This window comes from Balaenoptera physalus, assembly GCF_965194825.1.
Source record: "Balaenoptera physalus genome assembly, chromosome: 7".
Classification (NCBI taxonomy): Eukaryota; Metazoa; Chordata; class Mammalia; order Artiodactyla; family Balaenopteridae; genus Balaenoptera; species Balaenoptera physalus.
In genome coordinates, this window is record NC_138886.1 from 23,020,177 (window position 1) to 23,046,340 (window position 26,164).

Consider the following 26,164-nt stretch of genomic DNA (forward strand, 5'->3'; position numbering starts at 1 on the left):
AGGTAATTCTTACATACCTTAACACCTCAGAATCACCCAAGGGATTCTTTCAAGTGTCCCTCTATAAAAATACTAACTTCGATAGCAGGCTTTCAGTGAAGTTAACATCCCACTTTGGTCTCAGAAATTCTGCACTCCAGGCCTCCAAATAGTAGACCAAATCTTCCAGGAAGGAAGGTTCTAAAATTGGCCTGTTTCCTCGGAGCCTTTGGGTCTGAGGATGCCTCAGACTTGCCTTCAGTGGGCAGTAATTCCTGCAATCAGAGACAAGGGTCGACTTAAGTCACTTGTTTTAGGCTCACCACCTTTGCCTGTTTTTATTTCTAGAAATAATGCTGTAATGGACACTCAATTTCATAAGGGAAACCATTCAGAAGAACAGCTATGAAATCATTTTTAATATCTCGAAGCCCCAAATTAACCTATCTTCTTCTTCCATGAACTGTGTGTTTCCAGAATAATCTGGTTTATTAGAGCTTTAACCCACACTTCAAAGCCCCCATCATATAAACACTAAGCTTGGTCAACAAGAATTTGCATTTTCTCAAAAAAAAAAAAAAAGAATCTACTGTTGGTTTAGAGGAATACATTGCTGGAAGGTTTATCATGTGAGTAAGCCTCTGGCAGTAAAATTTAACCCATAAACAATAGTATCTGGAAGCAGGCTTTATTACTCTCATGCCTTAGGGAAATAGCGCATTCCATACTATATTCAGTGTTTCCTGCTTGTTTTCTCTTCAGTCAATTGCCCTTTGGGAACCTACTATTCTCTGGAGAATTCTGTCTGTGAAAGCTGCTTGATGGGCTCCTATCAGGATGAAGAAGGGCAGCTCGAGTGCAAACCCTGTCCAACTGGAACTTACACTGAATATCTCCATTCAAGAAGCAGCTCGGAATGTAAAGGTAGGGGCTTAGTGCTCATTTTGACCAGAAGCCTAAATTCTGTTTCCAGTTATAAAATCTCAATGACAAATAGGATGAAATACGAGCATTACCAAAAGCAATTTCATTAATTGATTTTTTTCTTTCTTTTAATTGCAAACTGTTACTCACTTTAGAGAAGTCCATTTATCTTTCCTTTTGCAACAGTCCATTGCTCTAGGTCAAACTCCACTGTCAAGAACTCTGATCCACATTCATCAGTTAACCTGGGTGTTTTATAGTGAATCTCACTTTAATTGGTGGAAAGGACTTTCATGGCTCTTAGCAAGCATTTAGGCTGCTTTTTTGTTAGAATAATATTTGATATGATGAGATTCACTCTCCATTTACTTGGAAATGAATAACTACAGGCCCATATGCACCTATTCTTGCTACTAAAGTATCCAGTCCTTTCAAAATATTGTTACTGTTATTCTCAATGAACATTCCTGATGGAAACATTTTCTTTCACATTTAAAGTTACAGTAGGACACACCTAAAAGAAGGAATTGCAAAATTTTTCCTCCTTGCCTATTGTTGCCAATGCAGGCATGGGTACTTCATGACACATGTAAACTTGAGAGCAGTGCTAGGTGATTGCAAATGCACTAAAAATGTTAGCAGCGCTGAAAATGAGAGTCATCCGGAGGAGAAGGGCAGAAGGAAAGGACAGTGCACTGGGAATTGGGGAATCTGGCCTTAAGCCCGCTCTACTACAAAACCATTGCTATGAGTTTGGGAAAGCTGCTTAATTAACCTCTCTGGGCCTGATGCTAAGACTACTTTTACTTCTTCTCTGCCAACCCTCAAATGAAATGGTGTCTGTAGGGAGGACGAGGTAAGAGGGCCAGTTCTTATTTAGTGAAAAAGGTGCCAGCATAGTCATGAGACTCTAGCTTAATCGGGGGTTTTGTTTCAGTCACTCAAGAGAACAGTGTACAAGCTGAGAACTTGTACAAAAACAAGCTTCCCCGGGACAGCTTGATCTTATGAGAGTGACTTTCTGAGATGCAGATTTCTAACTTCACCCAAAAACTGTTTGTCGACATTTTCTATGTGTCAAACACCGTGCTAGGTCATAATACAAGTAACTGGAAATGAGCCTAAGACTTAGTATACAGAAGTATGGGGAGTCTAAAATATAACACGTATGCTTGGAGGTCTTCATGACCCTCATTCTATCCTAAATAAATTCAAATATGGAAAATCCTATTGTACACAGTGCTAATTTTGTACAGCTGATGTCATCGTTATTAACCACATTACATTTTTCATTTTAGCTCAGTGTAAACAAGGCACCTACTCATCAAATGGGCTTGAGACCTGCGAATCTTGTCCACTGGGCAGCTATCAGCCAGCATTTGGTTCCCGGGGATGCCTCGTATGTCCAGAAAACACTTCAACTGTGAAGAGAGGAGCCGTGGACATTTCTGCTTGCGGAGGTTAAGTCTTAGACGTCGCTTTTTTTTTTTTTCAAGCCTCCTAGGTTCTATGCATGGAGGAGTGGAATCTTTTCAGCAAAACCATATGTCTACTGCATGCAAAGAATGTAAATAACTGTCTCTTCATAGAGAGTTTCCTTCTATTCGGCCAGTCAATACTTAAGTGTAAACACCCATAATATAAACACCGTGCTGGTACCGTTAGGAACACACAAGAAGCACAAGACTTGGTCCCAGCCCTCAACATCTGTAACCATGTGGCCACATGATATGATAGAAATACATCTCAACTAGGAACTTAGATTCCTCGGGTATAAAATGAGGTCTTATCTAATGTTCCTTGAAACTCTAAAAATACCACCTCTGAATTGTAACGTTCATTCCCTACAGTTTGAAGATTTTCATGAGTGATTATCCGCTCTGGCTGCGTACTAGAATCATTGCACATTTACATCAGTATTTTAAAAATACTGAAACCCAATCTCTGCCCCCCCCAGATATTCTGATTTAAGTTTTCTGGTTTTCTTCTGAAGTTCCCCCAGGTGATTCTAAAGTATGACTAATTTTGGTTCTCAAATGTCACCATGGAGGGTTTGTTAAAACACAGAGTGCTGGGCCCCAGCCCCAGAGTTTTTAATTCAGCGGGTCAGGTGTGGGGCCTGAGAATTTGCATTTCTAACTAATTCTCAAGTGATGCTGATTCTGCTTGGTCCAGGGACCACACATTGAGAACCACTGGTTTAAATAGAAATATATAGATTAGAGTTCTATTTTTCAAGTAGTTCTAACATCCCTACTAAGTACAGTTTTCCAGCAGTGAAAAAAAGTGGTAGCCATAAACAAAAGTAAAAGATGAAAACTTAGAATGACAGTGAAACTAGGTCTGACAGTCAAGGTCAGTCTATTGCCAGAAACTCCAATAAACTGCAATGACTTTGCAAATTCAGTGGAACTTTGCAAAAAATAAAAAGTTGTTGGCCTCCCTCTGCTACATCACTGGGAACAGAACAAGCATGCCTGGCTAAAAGATGACTTTTTAAAAAATTGTGTGTCCTCCCCATTCTTTTTTTTTTTTCCTTGATCTAGTTTCTTTTTTTTTAATCAGTCATCAGTTTTATACACATCAGTGTATACATGTCAATCCCAATCGCCCAATTCAGCACACCACCATCCCCAGCCCACCGCGGTTTTCCCCCCTTGGTGTCCATACGTCTGTTCTCTACATCTGTGTCTCAACTTCTGCCCTGCAAACCGGTTCATCTGTACCGTTTTTCTAGGTTCCACATACATGCGTTAATATACGGTATTTGTTTTTCTCTTCCTGACTTACTTCACTCTGTGTGACGGTCTCCCCATTCTTAATACCCTTATTGAAAAACCTAAGGTCTATGGCAATCTGAAAGTTTAAACTCTTCCCTTACTGAGTGAGTGATGTTTTTAAGAAGCCAGTCTTCTGGTTCCCCATTCCCTCAAGCTACACACACACACATCCCATGCTCATTGCACCCCAATCATATATACATCTGCATCCAGTTAGAGGCTGAGATTCCTAGAAAACAAATGCTTAGGATGTTTGAGTGTAGTGGTGGGGAGGGGATGGGGAGTGTCCAGCATTGCATCCTGGGAGTTGTAGTCCTCATAACTTAAGTGCTACAGGAAATACATGACTATGAGTTATAGGTTTTATATGCTCCATCGGTTTGAATCTCAGAATTTCACAGTAGAGGAAAGCCTCTTAGACTTGAGGAATTGGGCGAGCAGTGTTCATCAACCTAATGTTTCACTGATGAGAAGAGAATTTAACTAGGATCTATTTGAAACTCATAAACCATGTGTGTTGTGTAATACCAGCTGTGGATTTTTTATTTTTTAATTAAAAGTCAAACAAAACCTCACATTATGGTTGAAAGAGATCTGCCAAAGACTCTATTATTTTGTCAGTATACAAGCTAACTATGGAAGAAAGTCTGCAGGGAAAAATCCGCACTCCCCCCCTCCCTCTCCCCCTCTCCCTCTCTCCCCCTCTCCCTCTCTCCCTCTCTCCCTCCCCCTCTCTCTCCCCGCCCCTCCCTCTCTCTCCCGTCTCCCTCTCTCCCTCCCTCCTTCCCTCCTTCCTTCCTTCCTTCCAACCACAAAAGCAACTAGGATTTTTACGGTGAAACAAGTTCATATTTGACAAATTTTTATCCTTTAACTTTCCAAATAAGCCTTGAGGTTTTCTAATACCAAATTACTGCAATTAAGTGATTATAATTCCCAGAAAATCTCTAAACTTCTGGTAACTGTTCCATTTCTCCTAATATTCCTAGCATACGTTTAACCACAGTCTACTTGTCCTGAGTAGGAATTGGTAATATTTGGTAATGACACTTACCCCTGTGGTGCTGGATAAACACCATTTTACTTTTACTTTAAATTTAAATGTGTGTGAGTTCTAAAACAGTCCCTTATATATTTTCCTTAGTTTTCAGCCAACCCCTTTTCTCTCCCTCTCTCCCCCTCCCCTTCTTTCTTTCTCTCCTTCTCCTCTTTTCTCTTTCTGTACTGATTTATGTTTTATGGGCATGTTGTACAGTTTATCTTATTTTTTGCTGACATATCACTTTTTGCCTCCTTTGGCCTGTTGAACTTAAAATATCATTAAAAAATATAGCAGTTATCTTTAAGTATATTACTATGTTAGCATAATGTAACATTCTTTATACATTGCACCTATTGTCACTTATTAGGATATTAAATAGTCTTGAGTCCTTGGTTACAGAAGAGTCTGAAATTTTCCATTTTTTAAAAATGATTTTTATCAAAATAATCCCACAAATGAGTTTTTAGTGGTGGTGTTGTTTACATATGGTCCCAATAGAAGGAAAGATTATTTGTGGAACAGGATGGTAACACTTCTTAGCCCAGCCCTGTAGGATGAAGTTAAAAGGAGGCTCAGAATACAAGGCTTTGACTTCTGGCTTTGTCATAGGAAACCAATGGCTCCAAGGCTGAATTTATTCCTTTACACTATCAGGGGACAGACATGTGAGGTTACATTTTTCCCTGGTCATTTCAATGCTTTATTTTTAATTCTATTTTGATATCACTTTTGGCATATTTGGATACTTTTTTTCTCTTTCTCTACAGTAGAAGAGGTGAGAAGAATTTTGTTCCATTTGTCTTGATTAAGAAACCACAGTTTCTCTGGCCAAGGTTCAAAATGAAACTTTCTCACATCTTTTCTTATGACATTAGTCCATTAGGAACTGTGTCATGTGTGTATGCATGTGTGTGTATTTAATACTGTACTGTGTACTAGGTAGTGCTATTATGTATATGTGTATGTTTATACATTCATATATGTGTGTGTATGTATATGTGTGTGTATATATATATATATATGTACTGCATATATAAATTATATATTAAATGCTGATTATTCACTCTTGGAAAGTATATTTGTGATGACAACTGTCTGCCCTTGGAATGTAATTTAAACTAATTTCCACATGAAAGTTTATTTTACACTTTCTAGGTCAAAAAGCAAAGTATAGACATCACAACACCATGTTTGCTATTTTGAGATGCTAATTGGCTTATTGATTTTTAATCTTAAGATTTTATTATTATTATATCTTAGTATAATTTTTGACAATTATAGTATAATTATGTGCTACAACTGACAGTATAATTCTGTCAGTTTTTAGGGGCACAGTCTTTTTTTCTTTTTAAGGGTAAGATTGTACTGAAAAAAGTTATATGGAAAAAAACAGTTTAATTCATTATAGCATCTTGGGTTTAAGTGGCAGCATTTATATTTCTAGCATATCATGCACATTCATAGATATCCTCTCAAACAGAAAATTTATACTTTTATCAGTGGAAGATTTATGCTTCCAATTAACTAATTAGCTATTTGGAAGGTACCTTTTCCAAATAGACAATCATTTTTGGAAACTTGGGAATCAGAAAACCCATTTTAAACTCCTATAGGTTTATAATATGTTTGTGCAAAGCCCTGTCTACATCTAGTAACAGAGTAGATTATTTTATTCTTGGTGAAACAAAGATACTTGTAGTTTAAAACTCTCCTTGAATATAGCAAATGTAGCCACCAGAAATTTTTTTTTTCTAAATATGCATTAATATCTATGTTATCTTCTGTCATCTCTTGATTCAACTCTCTACTTTTTGTCAGTTGGGTACGTAAAAGAGCTCTTTTGCAAAAGATTTGCCTAGCTGTTTTTGCTTAAGAAATTTGATCAAAGCGTCTTGAGATTACGACAGATGTGTTGTCATTTACTTAATGTTTATTGTCATACCAATAAAAAAGAGATGCCATCACTTGGAGTATCCTGCTCCCTTGAGCCTCAAGTGTATCTCTAAAATTTTCAACCATATTGGTAATTATTTCTGGTATACTAATTTTTATTATCAAGAATCCAAAACCTAAATGATAAGTATGCTGATATCCTGAGTAGCTGTTTCCCTGTGTCCTGTCTCCTATACTTAATTTTATGCAGACGAGTCTTAATAGTTTTAGTAGTTTTCAGCATTTATAATGGTTTTAGGGCTCACCCAAATGACTCCAGATCACACACTCTGCCTGAATTTGTCTATGGAGCACAGTCTAAAACCCCAACCCAAGGATTTAGTCATGGGTACTCTACCCCACTATCCCTCTGCCAAATGTAACCAAAATTTATGTTTGGGGCTGTTTTCTTATATTCCACCAAATCTTGGCAAGAGAATTTCCAATTTGGTTAAAAGATAATATTCAACTGCATGTTGTTTACGAAAAGCATGTCTAACCCAAAATGACATTAAAAGTTTTAAAAATAAAAGACCCCCCAATAAATAATAGACAACTCTACAGGGGAAATAAAAATTTCTGCCAATGGGACTGTAAATTACATTATTTAAAGATTTGGGCATGACATATTTATGGCTTTAAATTGTCATATCTTTAGCTCTAACTACTCAAAGTCAAATGTTATCCCAAGGAAGTAATCAGAGCTATATTAAAAAATTTATATAGAAAATTTCACGTCAGCATTATTTATAATAGCAAACTGGTAGAAACAACCTGAGTGTTCCATAGGAGAGGAAAGGTGAGATCAATTATGGTCTGCCAATGAGATGTAATATTTTTCATTTATTAAACACCATGTTACTGAATGATTTGGGGAATGGTTTGCTTATGATATAAAGTTAAGTGGAAAAATCATAACACAATATTATATGGCCAATTCTGATTTTTACTGAGTTGCTGTGTGTTGTTGTGTTGTTAAAGATGGGAAGGAAACAACAAAACATTTATCTAGGTGATAAAATGGTCTGGGTATTAAGTAAGTGCAAGAGAAAATATTAGCAATGCGATAGCTTTCTTATAACCAAAGGTTAATGCACTTCTTTTAGAGGTAGGGTATACTGCTCTGAAGCACCAATGATTTGTTCTTACTTTTGCAGTGCCTTGTCCAGTAGGAGAGTTCTCTCGTTCTGGGTTAATGCCCTGTTATCCATGTCCTCAAGACTACTACCAACCCAACCCAGGGAAGTCCTTCTGCTTATCTTGCCCCTTTTATGGAACTACAACCATCACTGGTGCCAGATCCATCACAGATTGTTCCAGTAAGATGATATACTTCACTTCTCATGTAATCCTGTGTTGGAGACTTTTGTTCATCTCTGTGGTAGCTTCGATTCTGAATATTACTATTTTCAGTGCCTTTGGGTGTCTGGATGTGTTAAACTATCCTTTTGAAAGTCTTTTTGATGACAGTGACTCAAAGGTTCTTATTTTGGGAATGTCGAACTTGATAAATTCCAAATTTCTAAAAGTCTAGAATTTAATGACATAATTCCATCCATCTCTATGCTCTCTTTATATTACTGAAACAAAATATATGTGGCTTTACCCACTCTGAGAATCAGAATCTTGACCATGGTATTTAAATAGAGTCTGCTCCTAGAGAACAGACTTGCGGTTGCCAAGGGGGAGGGGGTTTTGGAAGGAGGGGTGGAGTGGGAGGCTGGGATTAACAGATGTCAGCTGTTATATATAGAATGGACAAACAAGGCCCTACTGTATAGCACAGGGAACTATATTCAATATCCTATGATAAACCGTAATGGAAAAGAATTTTTAAAAAGAATGTATATATTTGTATAACTGAATCACTTTGCTGTACAGCAGAAATTAGCAGTAAAACAACTATACTTCAATTTTAAAAAAGAAAAAAATAAATAGAGTCTGTTTATTGGCAATATCTACTACACACAAATACGTTTTTCAGTTGTTTTCCCATTAATTTTATTAGGTTTTAGTTCAACTTTCTCAGCAGCAGAGGAAAGTATAGTGCCTGTTGCTTCTCCTGGACATATCAAAAAGAAGTATGAAGTCAGCAGTCAGGCAAGTCCATTTTATATTTATAAAATTTTCTCTAATGGAATGCTTGGAAAACAATTTGTCGTTGTACATGTCCCACAGAGGAAAATTACCAGAGTTGAAACTTCAAGTCATCAAGACTCATGAATATTATCAATGAATAATTACATTTGCCTATGACTTATAAAATGAACTTGCCAAAAATGCAGCATTGGAAGTTCTAAGTACCAGAAATGGGAATTTTTCCCAGCAACGTCTGGCACAGAGAATTGTAGATGTGGCGCGTCTTTTGATTTGCTAATAATTAACATGTACCATGTACCATGAGCATAACCCGTCATTTGAGTAAGAGCGTTTGGATTAACCAAAGCCCTTTTCCGATTAGCAGGAAGAGTTACTCAACTTTCATGAAAGTTATTTAAATTTTTTGCCAGCAAAAATAAAAATCATTTATTGGAGTAAGTTGTGGGTTTTTAAAAAAATAGGAAACATAACTCATAAAACTTTTCCATTTATTTTTTTGAAGACGAGTGAAGAATAATTCTTTTGGGTGATTCAGCCATGACTCTGAATGCACCTTGCCCAATGTCATAATAAATTCCTTGGCTTTAAGTATTTTTAAGGAGGATAATGAAGTTATATTTCTTATTTTAACTTCCTACATCCAAACATACTCACTTATAAGGGCTTCATAAGTCATATTTGAAACTGCACATAATGAACACAGACATATTGGAATCCACTGGCTTACTTTTAAAAATGATGCACAGATACCACTTCCAGAGATTCCTGATTTAGCTGGTCTAGGTTGGGGCCTGTCCTTAGGATACTTTTTTATTTATTTATTTATTTATTTATTTATGGCTGTGTTGCGTCTTCGTTTCTGTGCGAGGGCTTTCTCTAGTTGTGGCAAGTGGGAGCCACTCTTCATCGCGGTGCGCGGGCCTCTCACTGTCGCGGCCTCTCTTGTTGCGGAGCACGGGCTCCAGACGCGCAGGCTCAGCAATTGTGGCTCACGGGCCCAGTCGCTCCGCGGCACGTGGGATCCTCCCAGACCAGGGCTCGAACCCGTGTCCCCTGCATTGGCAGGCAGATTCTCAACCACTGCGCCACCAGGGAAGCCCCTAGTATACTTTTTAAAATGCCTTAAATGGAGCCAGCATTTAGCAACACTGCCTGGGTTTATCAGAACATCACTCAAGAATAATATATAGCATTTGTGCCCATATATGGCAGGTACCAGCGTTACGCAGGCAGCCATCCAGCTGGACTCACCTGGAAACCGAAACCTGATGTAAACCTTCTAACTCCCTACTCAGAATTGCTTTGAAACAAATAGTGTTTTGTCTCTGATAAATTTCTTTTCTGCCACTGGTAGGTTTTCCATGAATGTTTCTTAAACCCCTGCCACAATGGTGGAACCTGCCAACAACTTGGGCGTGGTTATGTGTGTCTCTGTCCAACTGGATATACAGGTAACACAGAGGAATGCAAATTTTCATGTGTTTTTCATACAGTATCATTGTGACTTACAGTATCAAACTTTGAAACATTAAAAATAAACGCCGTAAGATACATTAGACTGTATAATTGCACAAAAGTTTGGTTAAACAAGACAAACCAATAAGTGAAAAAAGCATACATATCTTACGAATGACAGTTTTCTTTGCACATTTTGGGGGAAGAATAAAGAATCATCTTCTCTATGAAAAGTCACATCATAACTCACGATTTAAATTGGAATACGGTTCCAGAGGCCATGTCCAAGGTTGCATTCTAACACAAATTAAATGCATGACACTCAACATAGAACAGATTGTCCAGCATAAACATTTTTAAACAAACTCCAGTTTCTCTCATTTGCTTCACATGAATGGAAGTTCTTATGAATGGCCATGATTTGTTGCTTTATTTCTTTCTGGAAACTGTGCTTAGAAAAACAGCGTGGCTTTGAACTTGATTATGTAGGAATTATGTAAGAATTATGTTTTCTTTCAGTTTGGTTCAAATCCAGCTCAGTCCAGAAATATAATTTTTGAAGAGAAATGAACTATATCTTAAAAAATTGCAGTTTATTTAAAATAATTTCCTGTTTTCTTCCAGAAATGCAGTTTTTACATGTTTTTTTCGAGTTTTATGCCACCAACATGAAGTGTTTTTAATGAGAAAGTGGTATTTAAATAATTCACCACAAAATAAGCAAAAGAGAAGTTGGAAAACAAAATACAGAATGTTGTCATTCCACTTATTTCAACATGTGCATATGTGCATGTGTGTGTGTTTCAATTCTTATAAAAATTTTTGTCCCAACATTCCACAAGAAATAATGAACTTGTCCTAGAGTTTTATAAATGAGAGGTGGTTGAGAAAAGCATAATATAGGACAGTGATTCTCAAATTTTGACGTGCATCAGAATCATCTGGAGGACTTCTTAAAACACAGATTGCTGGACCCCAATCCCAGAACTTCTGATTCAGTAGGTCTAGGGAAGTTGTGAGAATTTGCATTTCTATCACATTCCCAGGGGATTACTGATGCTGTTGGTCCAGGGACCACACTTTGAGACCCCCTGGTGTAGAAGAACCTGGGTTTTGGCAGAGCTAGCCCATAGAAAGCCTGTGTGCACCCTATGGGAAGGTGCACCCCATTCTAGGATACCTGACATATGAGCTGAGATCTGGCAGGATTTAGTCCCGCCCCCACTTCCTCTGCCAAGTGGCCTTGGTAGCAAGTATATATGACTCTGTATTTTTCACTTTGGAATTAAACTAATTCCTGGCTCTATTTTATGCTTCCACATTTCCCTTTTCCCCCCCTCTACTTCTAACTTAGGATCTTTTGCTATCTTTTATGTATCCTTAATAGGATGCCTTAAAGCTGTTTAGAGAGAGGTAATACCTTCATTAAATACTTAACTAGATGGTAGCTCTTAACAAATATTGCCCTTTCCTTCACCACCACCACTCCCTATAAATTCAGATTATTGGGATAATTATGTTTAAATGATCATGGTTCTGTTTCTGTTAATCCGCTCTTTGACTGACCTTCAGTGTCTGGTTTGCATTTTAGGCTTAAAATGTGAAACAGACATTGATGAATGCAGCTCACTGCCATGCTACAACAATGGAATTTGTAAAGACCGAGTTGGGGAGTTCATTTGTGAATGCCCATCTGGTTACACAGGTAAGGGGAAAGTTTCTCGTTCTTAGAATATTAACCCTGGAATCCTTAAAATAATGAGTTACCACCTCACACCTGTTAGAATGGCTATTATCAAAATAGAAATGTCCATCAACGGAGGAATGGATAAAGAAGATGTGGGGGGGAGGTGTGTACACACACACACACACACACAAAATGGAATATTAGCCATGAAAAAGAATGAAGTAATGCTATTTGCAGCGACATGGATGGACCTAGAGATTATTGTACTAAGTGAAGTAAGTCAGAAAGAGAAAGACAGATATCATATGATATTGCTTATATGTGGGATCTAAAAAATATGGTACAAATGAACCTATTTACAAAACAAATAGAGTCACAGATGAAAACAAACTTACGGTTACCAAAGGGAAAAGGAGGGGGAGGGATAAATTGGGAGATTGGGATTGACTTATAAACACTACTATATTTAAAATAGATAACTAATAAGGACCTACTGTATAGCACAGGGAACTCTACTCAATACTCTGTAATGACCTATATGGGAATAGAATCTAAAAAGAGTGGATATATGTATAACTGATTCACTTTGCTGTACAGTAGAAACTTACACAACGTTGTAAATCAACTATACTCCAATAAAAATTAATTAAAAATTAAGAAAGATAAGAGATAACAGTGCTGGCAAGGACATGGAGAAAAGGGGACCATTGTGAGCTGTTGGTGGGAATGTAAATTGGTGCAGCCATTATGGAAAACAGCATGGAGGTTCCTCAAAAAATTAAACATAGAATTACCATACAATCCAGCATTCCCTCATCTGGGTATGCATCCAAAGGAAATGAAATCACTATCTCAAAGAGATATCTGTATTTTCATGTTCATTGCAGCATTATTCACAATAGCCAATGGCCAAGATATGGAAACAAGCTAAGTATAAATCAAGGGATGAATGGATAAAGAAAATGTGAGATAGGTAGGTAGGTAGATAGATAGATACATACATACATACATACATAGATACATATAGATACATAGATAGATAAATAGATATCATATATATAATATATATTGGAATATTATTCAGCAAATAATTGTATTTGGCAAAGAGCAAAATTTTTCACAAACATGTTAGCCATGATTTCCAATCGTTTTGCTCTTACACCTGAACAACTTGCTTGAAAACCGATTAGTCTTAAATTCCTTTCAGTTTTCTCCAGCTCAAATATTCTGTGATTCTTTGCAGGTCAGCTCTGTGAAGAAAACATAAATGAGTGTAGCTCCAGTCCTTGTTCAAATAAAGGAACTTGTGTTGATGGCTTGGCTGGTTATCGCTGCACATGTGTGAAAGGATACATGGGTAAGATGTTTCCATTCTTCCTAGTTGTCATAGAGTTCTGTAAAGCCCCAGAAATCATTACATTTACGAACATTACATATATATATATATATATATATATATATATGTAATATTATATAAGTTAATATTAATTTTCTGATTTTACAACTGTGCTGTGATTTCATAAAAGAGAGTCCTTATTTTTGAGGAAATTCACACTGAAGTATTTAGGGGTAAAAGGGCATCATTTCTACAATTTACTCTAAAACAGTTCAGAAAAAATAATATGTTCCTGTACATGTGTGTATATATATGTGTGTATAGAGACAGAAAGAGAGAGAGAAGACATGAGTTTATATGCTAAGACAAACACTCAAGAAGGAACTGGAGTTAAATTATATATAAAATCATATTGCGAATGGATGCTAAATAATAGAGTTAAAATATCTGTCTATCTACACTTAACTGATAAAGAAGAAGTCTAAAACAGAAAATGATCAGTGAAGGAAACAGGCAAGGTCAAAGAAACAGAGGAATATTTTGAACTAAATTTGCTAGTTCCATTTTTTGACATTATCTCAATTAGATATTCATTGCTAATATTAGTTTCAGAAAGAGGTAAGATTGAAAGAGCAGATTTTCAAAAACACAGTCCTAAAATGATTTAGAAAAGCCAGAGCTTGTTGAAGAATGGCTCTGAAACCAGTTTGGTAGGCCAGTGGCTCTGCAGCCTCCATTCCCATCCTTTAGAAGCAGCATGCTCTAAGGAGTCAGCACCTTGATCCCAGTTTTCCCAAGGGGTTAACATGTGGGCTCGTTCTCGTCCTCATCCATCCCCAGGCCTACACTGTGAAACAGAAGTCAATGAATGCCAGTCAAGCCCATGCTTAAATAATGCAGTCTGTGAAGATCAGCTTGGGGGGTTCTTGTGCAAGTGCCCACCTGGATTTTTGGGCAGCCGGTGTGAAATAAACATGGATGAGTGTTTCAGCCAACCGTGCAAGAATGGAGCTACCTGCAAGGATGGTGCCAATAGCTTCAGGTAAAAGACTAAGTCTGGCTCCTTTCACTATTTTTATTATCTGAACTGTTCAGTCATTCTGCAGTCTTTACAGAGTATTACTTTGAATTCCAAATCAGCCCTTCACAACTCCTAGCCCAAGGATAAGCTATGGTAGAATCGGTCTACCACCTGATGTTCTGATTTCCTAAGTCTTGGGTGAAGTCTATAATTTTAAAATAGACAACCTGTATGTTTTAAGTTCCCCAGTGATTCTGATGCACAGCCAGACTTGGAAACCACTGCTCTATACTTGGGAAGTCATAAAAGATGAAAGGAAGCACATTTATTCAGAAGCAAATACAGAGGCACTGTACAAAATCCAGTTTTAAATGTTTTATATTTTAGCTGGAGTTTTCCCACTAGCTGAAATAGGAATTGTGCAATTCTACTGTCACAGCGCCATTCTACATTCTATAACCATGGTTTTTTCAAACTTTTTTTTTTTAGTTTAGTAACCCTTGTTTCAGGAGAAATCTGAGTGTAAACAAATAAAACAATAAAAGCTAAGCTTTTGGGGTTGAAAATAGTGGTGTTTGTGGGGAGAAAGACTCTGTCTTCCTGAGGCAGCTCTTAGGGAGCCAGCAGAAAACAGTTTGAAAACCAACACTTTTTTTTTTTTATTACTATCAAGTCTGCCCTATTCCATCCCCTTCCTCTTGCAGGATCTGTGGCTTCTGCAGTGCAAAAGACAGACTGGTCTTGCTTGCAAAATTTTAGGAAACTTTATTGCCCCCAACAAGCAACTGGTTCTGTAAGTTTTCAAAAGTTAAAAGCAAAAAAAAAAAAAAAATTCTACCCCAGTTGCAACATTTCCCAGTACTTTTCCGGTTCAGCCCCCTTCTATTACTGTCCCCTAACAGAGCTAGGATACTATCTGGAAGAAATAGGAAGCCAGTTCTGCCAGTGAGACTTTCACTCTTAATGCGGAAATGAGGTCTTAGCAGGGTAGCATCATCTTTTCGCAGGCTTTTTTATATCTTCTGGCATACAGCCCCTAACCATAGGCAATGAGAAATTTCCAGATGAACAGCAAGAGTTCCAAACTCTCCCCAGGGTCCAAAACAATTGATGCATACCAAATTTGTCTAAATCCTAACTAGAGGAAAGGTGAAGGTAAACCCTCCTAATTCAAAAGGAATGTTAGTTGCCACCAAAGTGAATCTGTTTCATAGACAAAGACATTGAACTGCCATAATGATATCACACATGTACATATAAAGATGAGTGAAATTCTAGCCAAAATAGATTTACCCTCAACTACACAGAACTCCATAAAGATGCACGCCAATTGCAACTGAGATTTTCTTTTAAACCCCCAAATACCATTTATTCATATTATTGCCAGTATCAAAGAGGTCCCCATATAAACATGCTGGTGACAATATTAACTACATTTATTGGGCAGTTCCTTTTTAATTAAAAATATTTCAGACATACAGAAAATTACAAAGAATAATAAAAGTCATACACTCATCACAGTAATTATCAAACCTTAGCCTTTTGCCATATTTGATTTATATCTTTTGGTTTTAAAAAATCAGATTCTAAAGATAGATTTGGAGTCCCTCCAAATGTGCACACATACACACGCACATGCACAACACCCACACATATTCCTCTTCTTCCCCAATAGTAATCACTGTCCTGAAGTTGGTTTATATCTTTCTCATTCAGACTTTATGTTTTACTACGTATATGACTTCATAAACAGTATATAGTATAGTTTTACATGTTACGTTAAGTGGTATCATATCATATGTATATATATCCTTTTGTATTTTGGGTTTTGTTTTTTCACTCAACACTCTGTATTTTCAAGACTGATATATTTGGCTCTAGTTTGCTCACTTCACCTGCCGATTAGTATTCCACTGAATGATTATACCGTGGTTTATTTCCCCATTTGCTTCTCCGTGAATGCGTAGAATGATGCTGTTGTGAACATTTGTTATGTGTGTCCTTGTGCACCTGGGCAGTAATCTCCTAGAGTTCACACTAGAAACGGACATACAGGGCTCTGGGAATACAAACTCTCCACTTCCCTTGACATTGCCAAATGGTACTTCTACTCACTGAGATTTCCCACTTCATGACACCCTTGCCAACATTTGACATCCTTGGATGTGTTCTCCATTCTGAGGGGTTTAAATCGTTTGTTGCATACCACAGAGACTGTATGGCATGCTGATTAAGAATAAGCCACTAGACTGAGGTCAAAGTCCTCCTCCACCACTTAGTAAAAAGAGGACTCAGGCGAATCAACCTCTCTGAGCCACGGTTTACTCATCTGTAAAGTACCTCATTGTTATAAAGATTGGACTAACATATGTGGATTTTTGTTTCTTCTAGCACTTCTGTGGGGAGAGAAATTCCCAATGTATGAATAATACTTCACCTTGACCAGAACTGCTTTATACTCCATTTTTGCTACTGCAATATCTCGAATATACGTTGTCTTAAATAGGTTTATTTGAATGAACTAAAAAAAGTAACAGTTGAAGCACTGTTTTAATGTGGAAAATATGTTTCAGCATTTCAGGGTTTTTTAAAAATTCAATTTAGTTAAACTGGAAAAAAAGAAAAACAAAAAGGATTCACCTATTTCTCCCACCTCCCACCCCCTGTCTCTGGCTTATGTTCTATAAGCTTGGTGTGTGTGTGTGTGTGTGTGTGTGTGTGTGTGTGTGTACACATATATTTAGATTCCACATATAAGAGAGATCATAATAGCACTTCAGCTTTTCAGAGTCTTTTGAGACAATGTTGTCATTGGAGACTGCTTCTAACGCCCTTTCTGCAGCTATTCTGTTACAATATTTTGTTTTCTTTCAGGTGCCAGTGTGCAGTGGGCTTCACAGGGCCACACTGTGATTTGAACATCAACGAATGTCAGTCTAACCCCTGCAGAAATCAGGCCACCTGTGTGGATGAATTAAACTCATACAGTTGTAAATGTCAGCCAGGATTTTCAGGCAGCAGGTGTGAAACAGGTATATATGAACTTAATGTTATTAGTAACGATACTAACAATAATGATATAATAACAGTGTCAATTTTTACCTGCACTGAGCACCACCTATATACCAAAAACTATGCGAAGCATTTTGTACTCATTCTTCACTGCCACCCACTAGACTGGTTCATGTTATCTCCAGTAACACAGGAGGCTGAATCTTAGAGATGTAAGGGAGAAATGGAGAAAATCGAATTTAGCAGAACTCTTCACGTTCTGCGTGTTTAGAAAGGATGCTTTGATAAGTCACTTGATTTAGAAGGTCAGAACCCATGCATATGTTTGAGAGTCAATGCTAAACTGCTTTCTCAGAGCACTGGAGTCTTTTAGCTGTAGGACTTTTGTTCTGTTGAGTGGGATATGCAGGATTGGGGCTCATAAAATGGAGAAGAGCCAGAGCCCTGAGCAGGGATGGAGGGTTGCCCTTGCAGTGACCCCCTCCTTCTCTCCTGCAGTATCAGTCACTCCACACATGTGCTTAGAGTCTCTCATCTTTAATGACTCCCCAACCCCACCTCTCCTTCCAACTATTCCCTGTTTCTCAGCTTCCTTTCACTGCTGAGTGCGTTTCCTGTCTTAGATACTCACTGATGATTTTATTTAAAAGAATTTGTTAGGAACTGGCGGTCCGGTGGTTAAGACTTTGCCCTCCAATGCAGAGGGTGCGGGTTCGACCCCTGGTTGGGGAGCTAAGATCCCACATGCCTCCTGGCCAGAAAAACAAAACATAAAACAGAAACAATATTGTAACAGATTCAATAAAGACTTTAAAAATGGTCCACATCAAAAAAGTCTTTAAAAAAAACAATTTGTTAAGAAGAAAACAGACTTCACAGATGCAGAGAACAAACTAGTGATTACCAGTGGGAAGAGGGAAGAGGGGAGGGGTAAGTTGGGCATAGGGGATTAAGAGGTACAAACTACTATGTATAAAATAAATAAGCTACAAGGGTAAGCATAGGGAAGTTAGCCAATATTTTATAATAACTATAAATGGAGTATAACCTATAAAAATTTTGAATCACTATGTTGTACACCTGAAACTTACGTAATATTGTAAATCAACTATATCTCAATAAAAAATAATAGTAATAAAAGACATACAAAATACAAAAGAAGGAATATATTATATATTTTGTAAACAATATGTATTTAATTTTGCAACTGCTTCTCAGATCATCATATTTACTGAAATGAGCTTCTTTGACAATAGTATTGCTTACTTCCTGCTTACCTTAGACAATTGAAAAATGCCTCACAAGTGCCTCATGATTTTCTTTTTATTGAAATATAGTTGATTTACAGTGTTTTGTTAGTTTCTGGTATATACAAAGTGATTCAGTTATATATATTCTTTTTCATATTCTTTTCCCTACAGTATATTACAAGATATTGAATATAGTTCCCTGTGCTGTATAGTAGGACCTTGTTGTTTATCTATTTTATTTATAGTAGTTTGTATCTGCTAATCCCAAACTCCTAATTTATTCCTCCCCCCCTTCCCATTTGGTAACTATAAGTTTGTTTTCTGTGTCTGTGAATCTGTTTCTGTTTTGCAAATAAGTCCATTTGTATCATTTTTTAGATTCCACATATAAGTGATATCATATGATATTTGTCTTTCTCTGTATGACTTACTTCACTTAGTATGATCATCTCTAGGTCCATCCATGTTGCTGCAAATGGCATTATTTCATTTGTTTTCATGGCTGAGTAGTATTCCACTTTATATTTATATATATATGTGTGTGTGTATATATATATATATATGTGTGTGTATATATATATGTGTGTGTATATATATATGTGTGTGTATATATATATGTGTGTGTATATATATATATATATATATATATATATATATATACACACACATATATACATGCCACATCTTCTTTATCCATTCATCTGTTGATGGACATTTAGGTTGCTTCCATGTCTTGGCTATTGTAAATAGTGCTGCTGTGAACATCAGGGTGCGTCTATCTTTTAGAATTAGAGTTTTCTCCAGATATATGCCCAGTAGTGGGATTGCTGGATCATATGGTAATTCTATTTTTACTTTTTTGAGGAACCTCCATACTGTTTTCCATAGTAGCTGCACCAATTTACATTCCCAACAGTACCGGAGGGTTCCCTTTTCTCCACACCCTCTCCAACATTTATTATTTGTAGACTTTTTAATGATGGCTCTTCTAACTGGTGTGAGGTGATCCCTCATGGTAGTTTTGATTTACATTTCTCTAATAGTCAGCGATGTTGAATATCTTTTCACGTGTCTATTGGCCATGTGTATGTGTGCTCATACTTTCTTATTTGTTGCAGAACAGTCTGCAGGTTTTAACCTGGATTTTGAAGTTTCCGGCATCTATGGTTACGTCATGCTGGATGGTGTACTTCCATCCCTCCGTGCTGTAACCTGCACGTTCTGGATGAAATCCTCTGACACCACCAACTATGGGACGCCAATCTCCTATGCACTTGAGAATGGCAGTGACAATACCTTCCTTCTAACCGATTATAATGGGTAAGCAGAGGTGTCAGGAAGGCTGTGCTAGGACGTATCCTGGCACCAAGTTAGAACTGACAAGGGGGTTGGAGTGGTGGCGGGGGTGGGGCGGTCAGGTGTTCCAGCAGAACAGCAGGGTGACAGTAATCAAACAGAGCATCTGGACAAGTCCTATAAGAAGGCAGAGTTGCAGTGGTAATGCCTTATACATGTATTGTATTTTGCTATTTGCTAAGTGTTTTCATATGTATTATTTCATTTGAGCTTCACAATGACTTGAGGAACTGACGCCCCTTAAAAGGTAAAATGAAGTTTCAGAGAAGCTAAACGCTTTGCCCCCAAATCTCACACCCTGGGAGTGGTAGAGTTAAGTGTCAAACTCTGACTTTTCAGACCAGTGCTCCTTTATTTACATATCAGAGCGGCCAAGAGTCAAGAGATTTCAGTGGCACTGTTGACCCCTGGGAGACTCTTGTATTGAATATGAATCTGTCCGTAATCTCAGGTGTGCAAGATGACGTTCCTTTGTGTCTTTTTGGATCAATTCATTCCAAATGCAGAACCCCATCCCTCTGGGAAAGTCAGCCCCGGTTGTTTCTCTGATTTCTTTCTACTGACTGCTTCTCCTGTCTTAGATGCTCACAGATCATCTAAAACCCACAGAGTTTTGCTAAAGAGCCACAGACTCAGGCAGGACTCCCGTCATTGGTCATCTGTCTACCCTGCTGACCACTGAGCTATCCACTGCCTCGGCCTCTGTGGTCCTTGCAGAACTACTGCTCTTCGCCACATGTGGAGTCCTTGTCAAGGCTGAGAGTTTATGCCTTCAGTCTAGAGAGATTCTGTGGCGCACCACATGGCCTTTTCCTCCCAGATCCGCCCAAATTTGTGGCCTTTCACTAGTGAGCAGGTTGCAGGCTTCAGGGACCCACTGAGCTCTCTTTCCTCTCATCAATCCATGAGATTCTCACTATTCTGGTGGAAATCTTCCCGTCCTCAAACCCCATTCTTCTTAATGGACTTGAACGTTCAGAAACAAAATCCAAGAAATTTGCAAAATCCTCCCCTGAAGCAGAATGTATAGAAAGAGAAAACCTGTTGCCTGCTTGAATTGGGGGAGGAAAATGGGAGAACACAGAGGGGAAACAATTCATGTTTTATCAATAAAAATATTTTTTCATAAACATCTTTGAATAGGGGCTCAGAAGATGCTGGGAGAGTTATTCAATGAATTCTTAACCTTCTTTATCAATTTTCCCTAGTCTTTTCTTTTTCTCCATGTGCTTTTGAAGATATTTTACTTTTAACTGCTTGTTAACTTTGACAGTCCTCTAAGTGACATGGTTGTTGGAACCCTCTTGTGTCTGGTCACCTCCGTTTAGTTCCAATTATTCTTTTCTTTGGATCGATATACTTCGTCTGCCATGTGACTGTTTTGGCAACAGAGAGATAGGATTGACTTCCTATGAGATCTCTGAAGTCTGTTCTGAGGTGTAGGAACATGCATCCTAGAGGAAGGAAACCAGACTGACATTTACATAACTCTCATTCCTTCCACTCTTGACTCAGTCTCTCCAGAGTAGACAGTTGGTGAATTATCTCAAGTTGGACTGACTCCTTTCAGCTCATCCTAAGACTTTTTCCTACCCTTCAGTGTTTCACACAAACCAGTTTTCCATGAGCTACAATAAAGAGTAATTAGTAATCAAATCTGCTTCTATGAAACATGGCTGAAATGGAGAAAAAGAAGTAACGGTTTTACCCGAAGTGCTTTACCCACAAAAAAGGAAAAGAAGGAAAAAAAGAAAGATAGTAACATGCCCCACAGATGGGATTATGACATACGACTGATGACTGTATCCCCTGGAATCTTTCTGCAGCTGGGTTCTTTATGTGAATGGCAAGGAAAAAATAACAGACTGTCCCTCGGTGAATGACGGCAGTTGGCATCATATTGCAATCACTTGGACGAGTGCTGATGGAGCCTGGAAAGTCTACATCGATGGGAAATTATCTGACGGTGGTATGGGCCTCTCTGTTGGTTCGCCCATCCCTGGTATGTCTTAGCAAAAGGAATATAATTCCATTTGATGCTAGAGGCGGTGGTGCTTTGATGAACATCAAGTTTGCTAAGTTATCTCTCCCATTTACCACCCCCTGATTATCCTGACTGTGAATTATTAGAAGCTTTTCCTAGGTGAGCTGTGTGACTCTGTAAGAAATGCCTTTGGGATGTACATTAAGACTACCAAGATGCGTGCTGAAGTAACAGTGGGTGGTTACTAAACTATCTTCCAAGGAGGAGATTAATTGCTGGTGTTTTTTTGTTGGTTGGTTTTGTTTGTTGTTTTTATTTTAGGTTTGGTTCGTGATCAGTATGCAGAGTATACAAGTAGATCCAGAATACAGGCTGGGGCACTGCTAATAGCTACCCATCTTTTAGGCCCTTTTTCTGATAGAACTCAAACTCTCTTCTAAAAATACTTTTAAACAAATATTTAGAGAGTTTTGTTTGAAGGAATGCAAAAGTATTAAATGTTCCAGTGTTCTCAGCCTTGTACCTGGCAATAAGCCTGCACTATCTAGGTCCTTCTGTGACGTATGTCATATGAGGAGGAATGGCTGGAGGTTCCCTGTAGTAAATAAGGAAACAGTAAAAGCGTTTCTGTAGGAAGTGGCATTATCCTGTGAAGTGGGGTGGTGGCTCCTTTTTGTGTTTAATTTAGAGTATTCTTGTTTTTAACTCTCCCTTCTCTGGGTGGTGGGATTGCAGGTGGCTTTTATTTTTCTTCTTTATTCTTTTCTGATATTTTCATAATGAGCATTTATTTCATTGATGGTAAAAAAAAAAAAAAAGGAATATTTCTATCTCAAAAAAAAGGAATATTTCTATCTCAAAAAAAAATTACATCCTAGTAGAAGAGTGAAAAGTAAGTTAAAGGAATAGGAAAATAGAACAAGGGAACTATAATAGTAGCCACCCAAGGAGAGGGTTGTCTGACCATAGCAATAAGAATGAATTACAGTCCATAAGTATTGCAGAGCTCCAACTGACAGACCCTAGTGAATGACTGACTACAGTTTGGGTGACCAGATTTATTGAAGAGTCTGTTGGCTGAGATAGGAATTCTCTCAGGAAAGGACAATTATCAGAGCAAGAATCAGGGGTGGGGGAAGATTCTGTATTTGGTTTTAGGCATATTGAGTTTGAATTTAATCCCAGGAATATGTGCAGCTACAAACATAGGTTGATACCACTTTATATCAAATTGAGAGTTGCTTTTTAGTGGTAAGATATGCTTGGCAAGGATTCAGCGTGGTGAATGTTCTTATAGAGTCCTGGAGAGTGTGAAAATTGATCCAGACTTTCTGGGAAACAATTCAGAAACTTTGATCAACAACCTTAGAGAAACCCTTTGCACGCAACCAACACTTCACTAACAGGAATCAATCAAAAGGAAAGAATCAATGATCTGAACAAATATCTACGTATCAATATATTTATCTCAGTGTTATCTTAGTACCAAACCTGGAAACAACCCCAGTACCCAATAAGGAGTGGTTGTTAGTTAATGAAGAAAATTATCGATTGTTGCGCATTCACGTGATAAAATAGCTATTAAAACTCATGAAATGAGAACATGTTCAAGAAGAAAAGCAAGCTCCCGACATCACATGTAGTAGGCTCCTGTGTTGTGTGTTTCAAAATCTCTCTCACACACCCATACTAAAAGAAATAATTAAAAGAATATAGAACCTAGAAAGAAATACACAAAACTGTTAAATGATTGTTTCTGGGTAGAAGGAATTCTTTATACTTTTTTTTTTCAACTTTCCTTCTACGTGTATGTATTAATTTTAATGATTAATTTTGTAAGAAAGCGATGTAGGTTGGGAAATCATGAATGAGGGCTCTATAGACATGGATTGGCAGGAGTGAGGTCAGATAGCAGGAACAGCTGAAGGAAGAAGAAAGGAGGCTAGGGTGGAATCCTGGGCGCATCAGAGTCTAAGAGGCAGGCAGAGAAGGGAGACTGAGAATGAGCAGAAAGGTTCAGGGAGAACCAGGAGAGGATGCTGTCATGAAAACCAAGTGGGATCAGTCGGGCTCCTGGCAGGAAACACACAAGGAGGGTAGCTGAAGCGTTTCATGAAGAGATTGTTTGCAAAGGTGTGGGCATGCTTGAGAACCAAGATGTGGTAGTAAAACACACCATGACTAGCAACAATGGAAAATCACAAGAGATGGACATGAATTGACAAGGATGGGGAGTTGTCGCCAGAAAGCAGGCAAACCTGCAGTGATGGGGAGAAATCACCCAGCGGGAGCAATGATGTGAGAGAGAGGAAAGCAACCCCTGCCATCTGTTGCCTGGGAGAAAGGTATCCGGGAAGTTAAACTTCTCTCTCATCCCACTTTCTTATCTCTAATTGGTCTTTCCATTGGCCGAACGGAAGCCAGAGGACCGAGGAAACCAGGTGGTGTAGTCCATAGGTGTCAACCTAGGGGACACAAAGCAGAGCGGAGAATGGGGGAGGGTAGTTCTGGAGGGGCAAACACAGACCATCAAGTATGCCAGGAAGGGCAGTTTAATAGAATGAAATGGTTAATAGAAACAGGGGATATAGAGAAGTCACCAGAGGTGAATATTGAAGAGTTCCCATTGGATTTTGCAATTAGGTGGTCACTGGAATGTTCCTTGGAATTGATGACAGAACTTTAATCATTGTAAGCTGAAGAATAAAAAGATGAAGAGCAGCTACTGGTAATCTGTCATGGAGGGTAATTTCCTAGAACAAAGGAGGCGAAATAGGACTTAGCTATTTTGTTGACATAAAATATTATATGCTTATATATGTATATATCTAGTTTTATAGTTAAATATATATAAATCCAATATAATATTCGAAATCCTCTTTGACCATTTTTTAAGTTGGTATATAAAATATTGAATTCATCTTACTGATAAATCATGCAGCAAATGTAGATAATTTAGCTTTGCAATAACTTTCCCTGATACATTTATGTAGGCTGTGCCTTCATTAAGTTATCATTTTAGAAATAACAATCAGGCCAGTTTTCCTCCTTTCTTCTCTCCTTTCTCTTTAGGTGGTGGTGCATTAGTTCTTGGGCAAGAACAAGACGGAAAAGGAGAGGGATTCAACCCAGCTGAGTCTTTTGTGGGCTCCATAAGCCAGCTCAACCTCTGGGACTATGTCCTGTCTCCACAGCAGGTCAATTCCATTTTCAGTGTATGACAGTAATGAGATGCGAAGGTACAAAACTAGTACAAATGTGCACAGCCTAACGATGCCATATCTTATTGACACCTCTGAGTTTCCAGAACTTACCACCGATATCATTTGCTGTTATGGTGGTAGACTAAGCCAGGCAGAGATTATCTACAGTAACTTTCAGTGAATCTCCTTTTCAGTCTCTTGGTGATGTTTTACAGTTTTATTGGACATGATTGTTTCATAAAATCTTGTGGTTTCAGAGCTAGAAAGAATCATCGAGAAGACTACTTCCAATCCCTTTGACTCAAGAAGCAGAAATGTAGGGCTGGCGCAAGATTACACACAGAGAGTAACAGCTGGGCTAGTGGTTAAAGCCAGTCTGCAGTCCAATGGCCTGGGTTCAAATTCCAGTTTTACCACGAACTCACTCTGATGATTTTGAACGTGTTACCCCATCTCTCTAAGCTTTAGTTTTCTAATCTATGAAAGATAAACAAATAGAACTGCATAGTGGAGTTTGGCAGGATGGAACAAAATCCTGCATGTAAGATTGAGACGCTGTTTGGCACATAGTAAGAGCCTGAGAAATGTTTGCTCTTATTATTATAGTGGCAGAACTTGCCTAAACCTCAGCTTTCTCAACTCCAGATGAGAGATAGAAGACAGGAGACTGGAAAGGGAGAACCCCATAACACCTGAACACACTGCAGAGTTTTAGACAAGAAATTCTATAGGTGGAATTTCAGAATTCCAGTTACAAGGAAATATTTGGGAAAAGGAATGATGGGGTGGAGGAGAGAGAGGGAAGGAAGAGAATTTTCCTTTGCCCCTGAAATCACACTACATCCAAAAGTCTGCTTCCCACCACTGCCCTCCACACTTCTGTGAAGGTTTTCAGTAGGAGATACAATAACTCTGTCTTCGTGAAAAAAGTGAGGTTTATCTAAAGATGTGTTTTTAAACTTCCAGGTGAAATCGCTGGCTTCCTCATGCCCAGAGGAACTCAGTAAAGGAAATGTGCTAGCCTGGCCTGATTTCCTGTCAGGAATTGTGGGGAGAGTGAAGATCGATTCCAAGAGCTTATTCTGTTCTGGTTAGTTTCCTTC

At 38.1% G+C, this 26,164-nt stretch overlaps 1 protein-coding gene across 1 annotated transcript in view; it reads left to right on the top strand.

Annotated features, from left to right (window-relative positions):
• SVEP1 (sushi, von Willebrand factor type A, EGF and pentraxin domain containing 1) overlaps positions 1 to 26,164 on the top strand; it is a 196,701-nt gene that overhangs the window by 101,774 nt on the left and 68,763 nt on the right. The window contains exons 17-29 of the mRNA XM_082469099.1: positions 742 to 903; positions 2,202 to 2,363; positions 7,815 to 7,976; positions 8,666 to 8,757; positions 10,112 to 10,208; positions 11,804 to 11,917; positions 13,143 to 13,256; positions 14,076 to 14,277; positions 17,131 to 17,288; positions 19,637 to 19,838; positions 21,701 to 21,876; positions 24,931 to 25,055; positions 26,028 to 26,151. Coding sequence (XP_082325225.1) covers positions 742 to 903; positions 2,202 to 2,363; positions 7,815 to 7,976; positions 8,666 to 8,757; positions 10,112 to 10,208; positions 11,804 to 11,917; positions 13,143 to 13,256; positions 14,076 to 14,277; positions 17,131 to 17,288; positions 19,637 to 19,838; positions 21,701 to 21,876; positions 24,931 to 25,055; positions 26,028 to 26,151 — 1,890 coding nt within the window. The remainder of the gene's footprint in view (positions 1 to 741; positions 904 to 2,201; positions 2,364 to 7,814; positions 7,977 to 8,665; positions 8,758 to 10,111; positions 10,209 to 11,803; positions 11,918 to 13,142; positions 13,257 to 14,075; positions 14,278 to 17,130; positions 17,289 to 19,636; positions 19,839 to 21,700; positions 21,877 to 24,930; positions 25,056 to 26,027; positions 26,152 to 26,164) is intronic.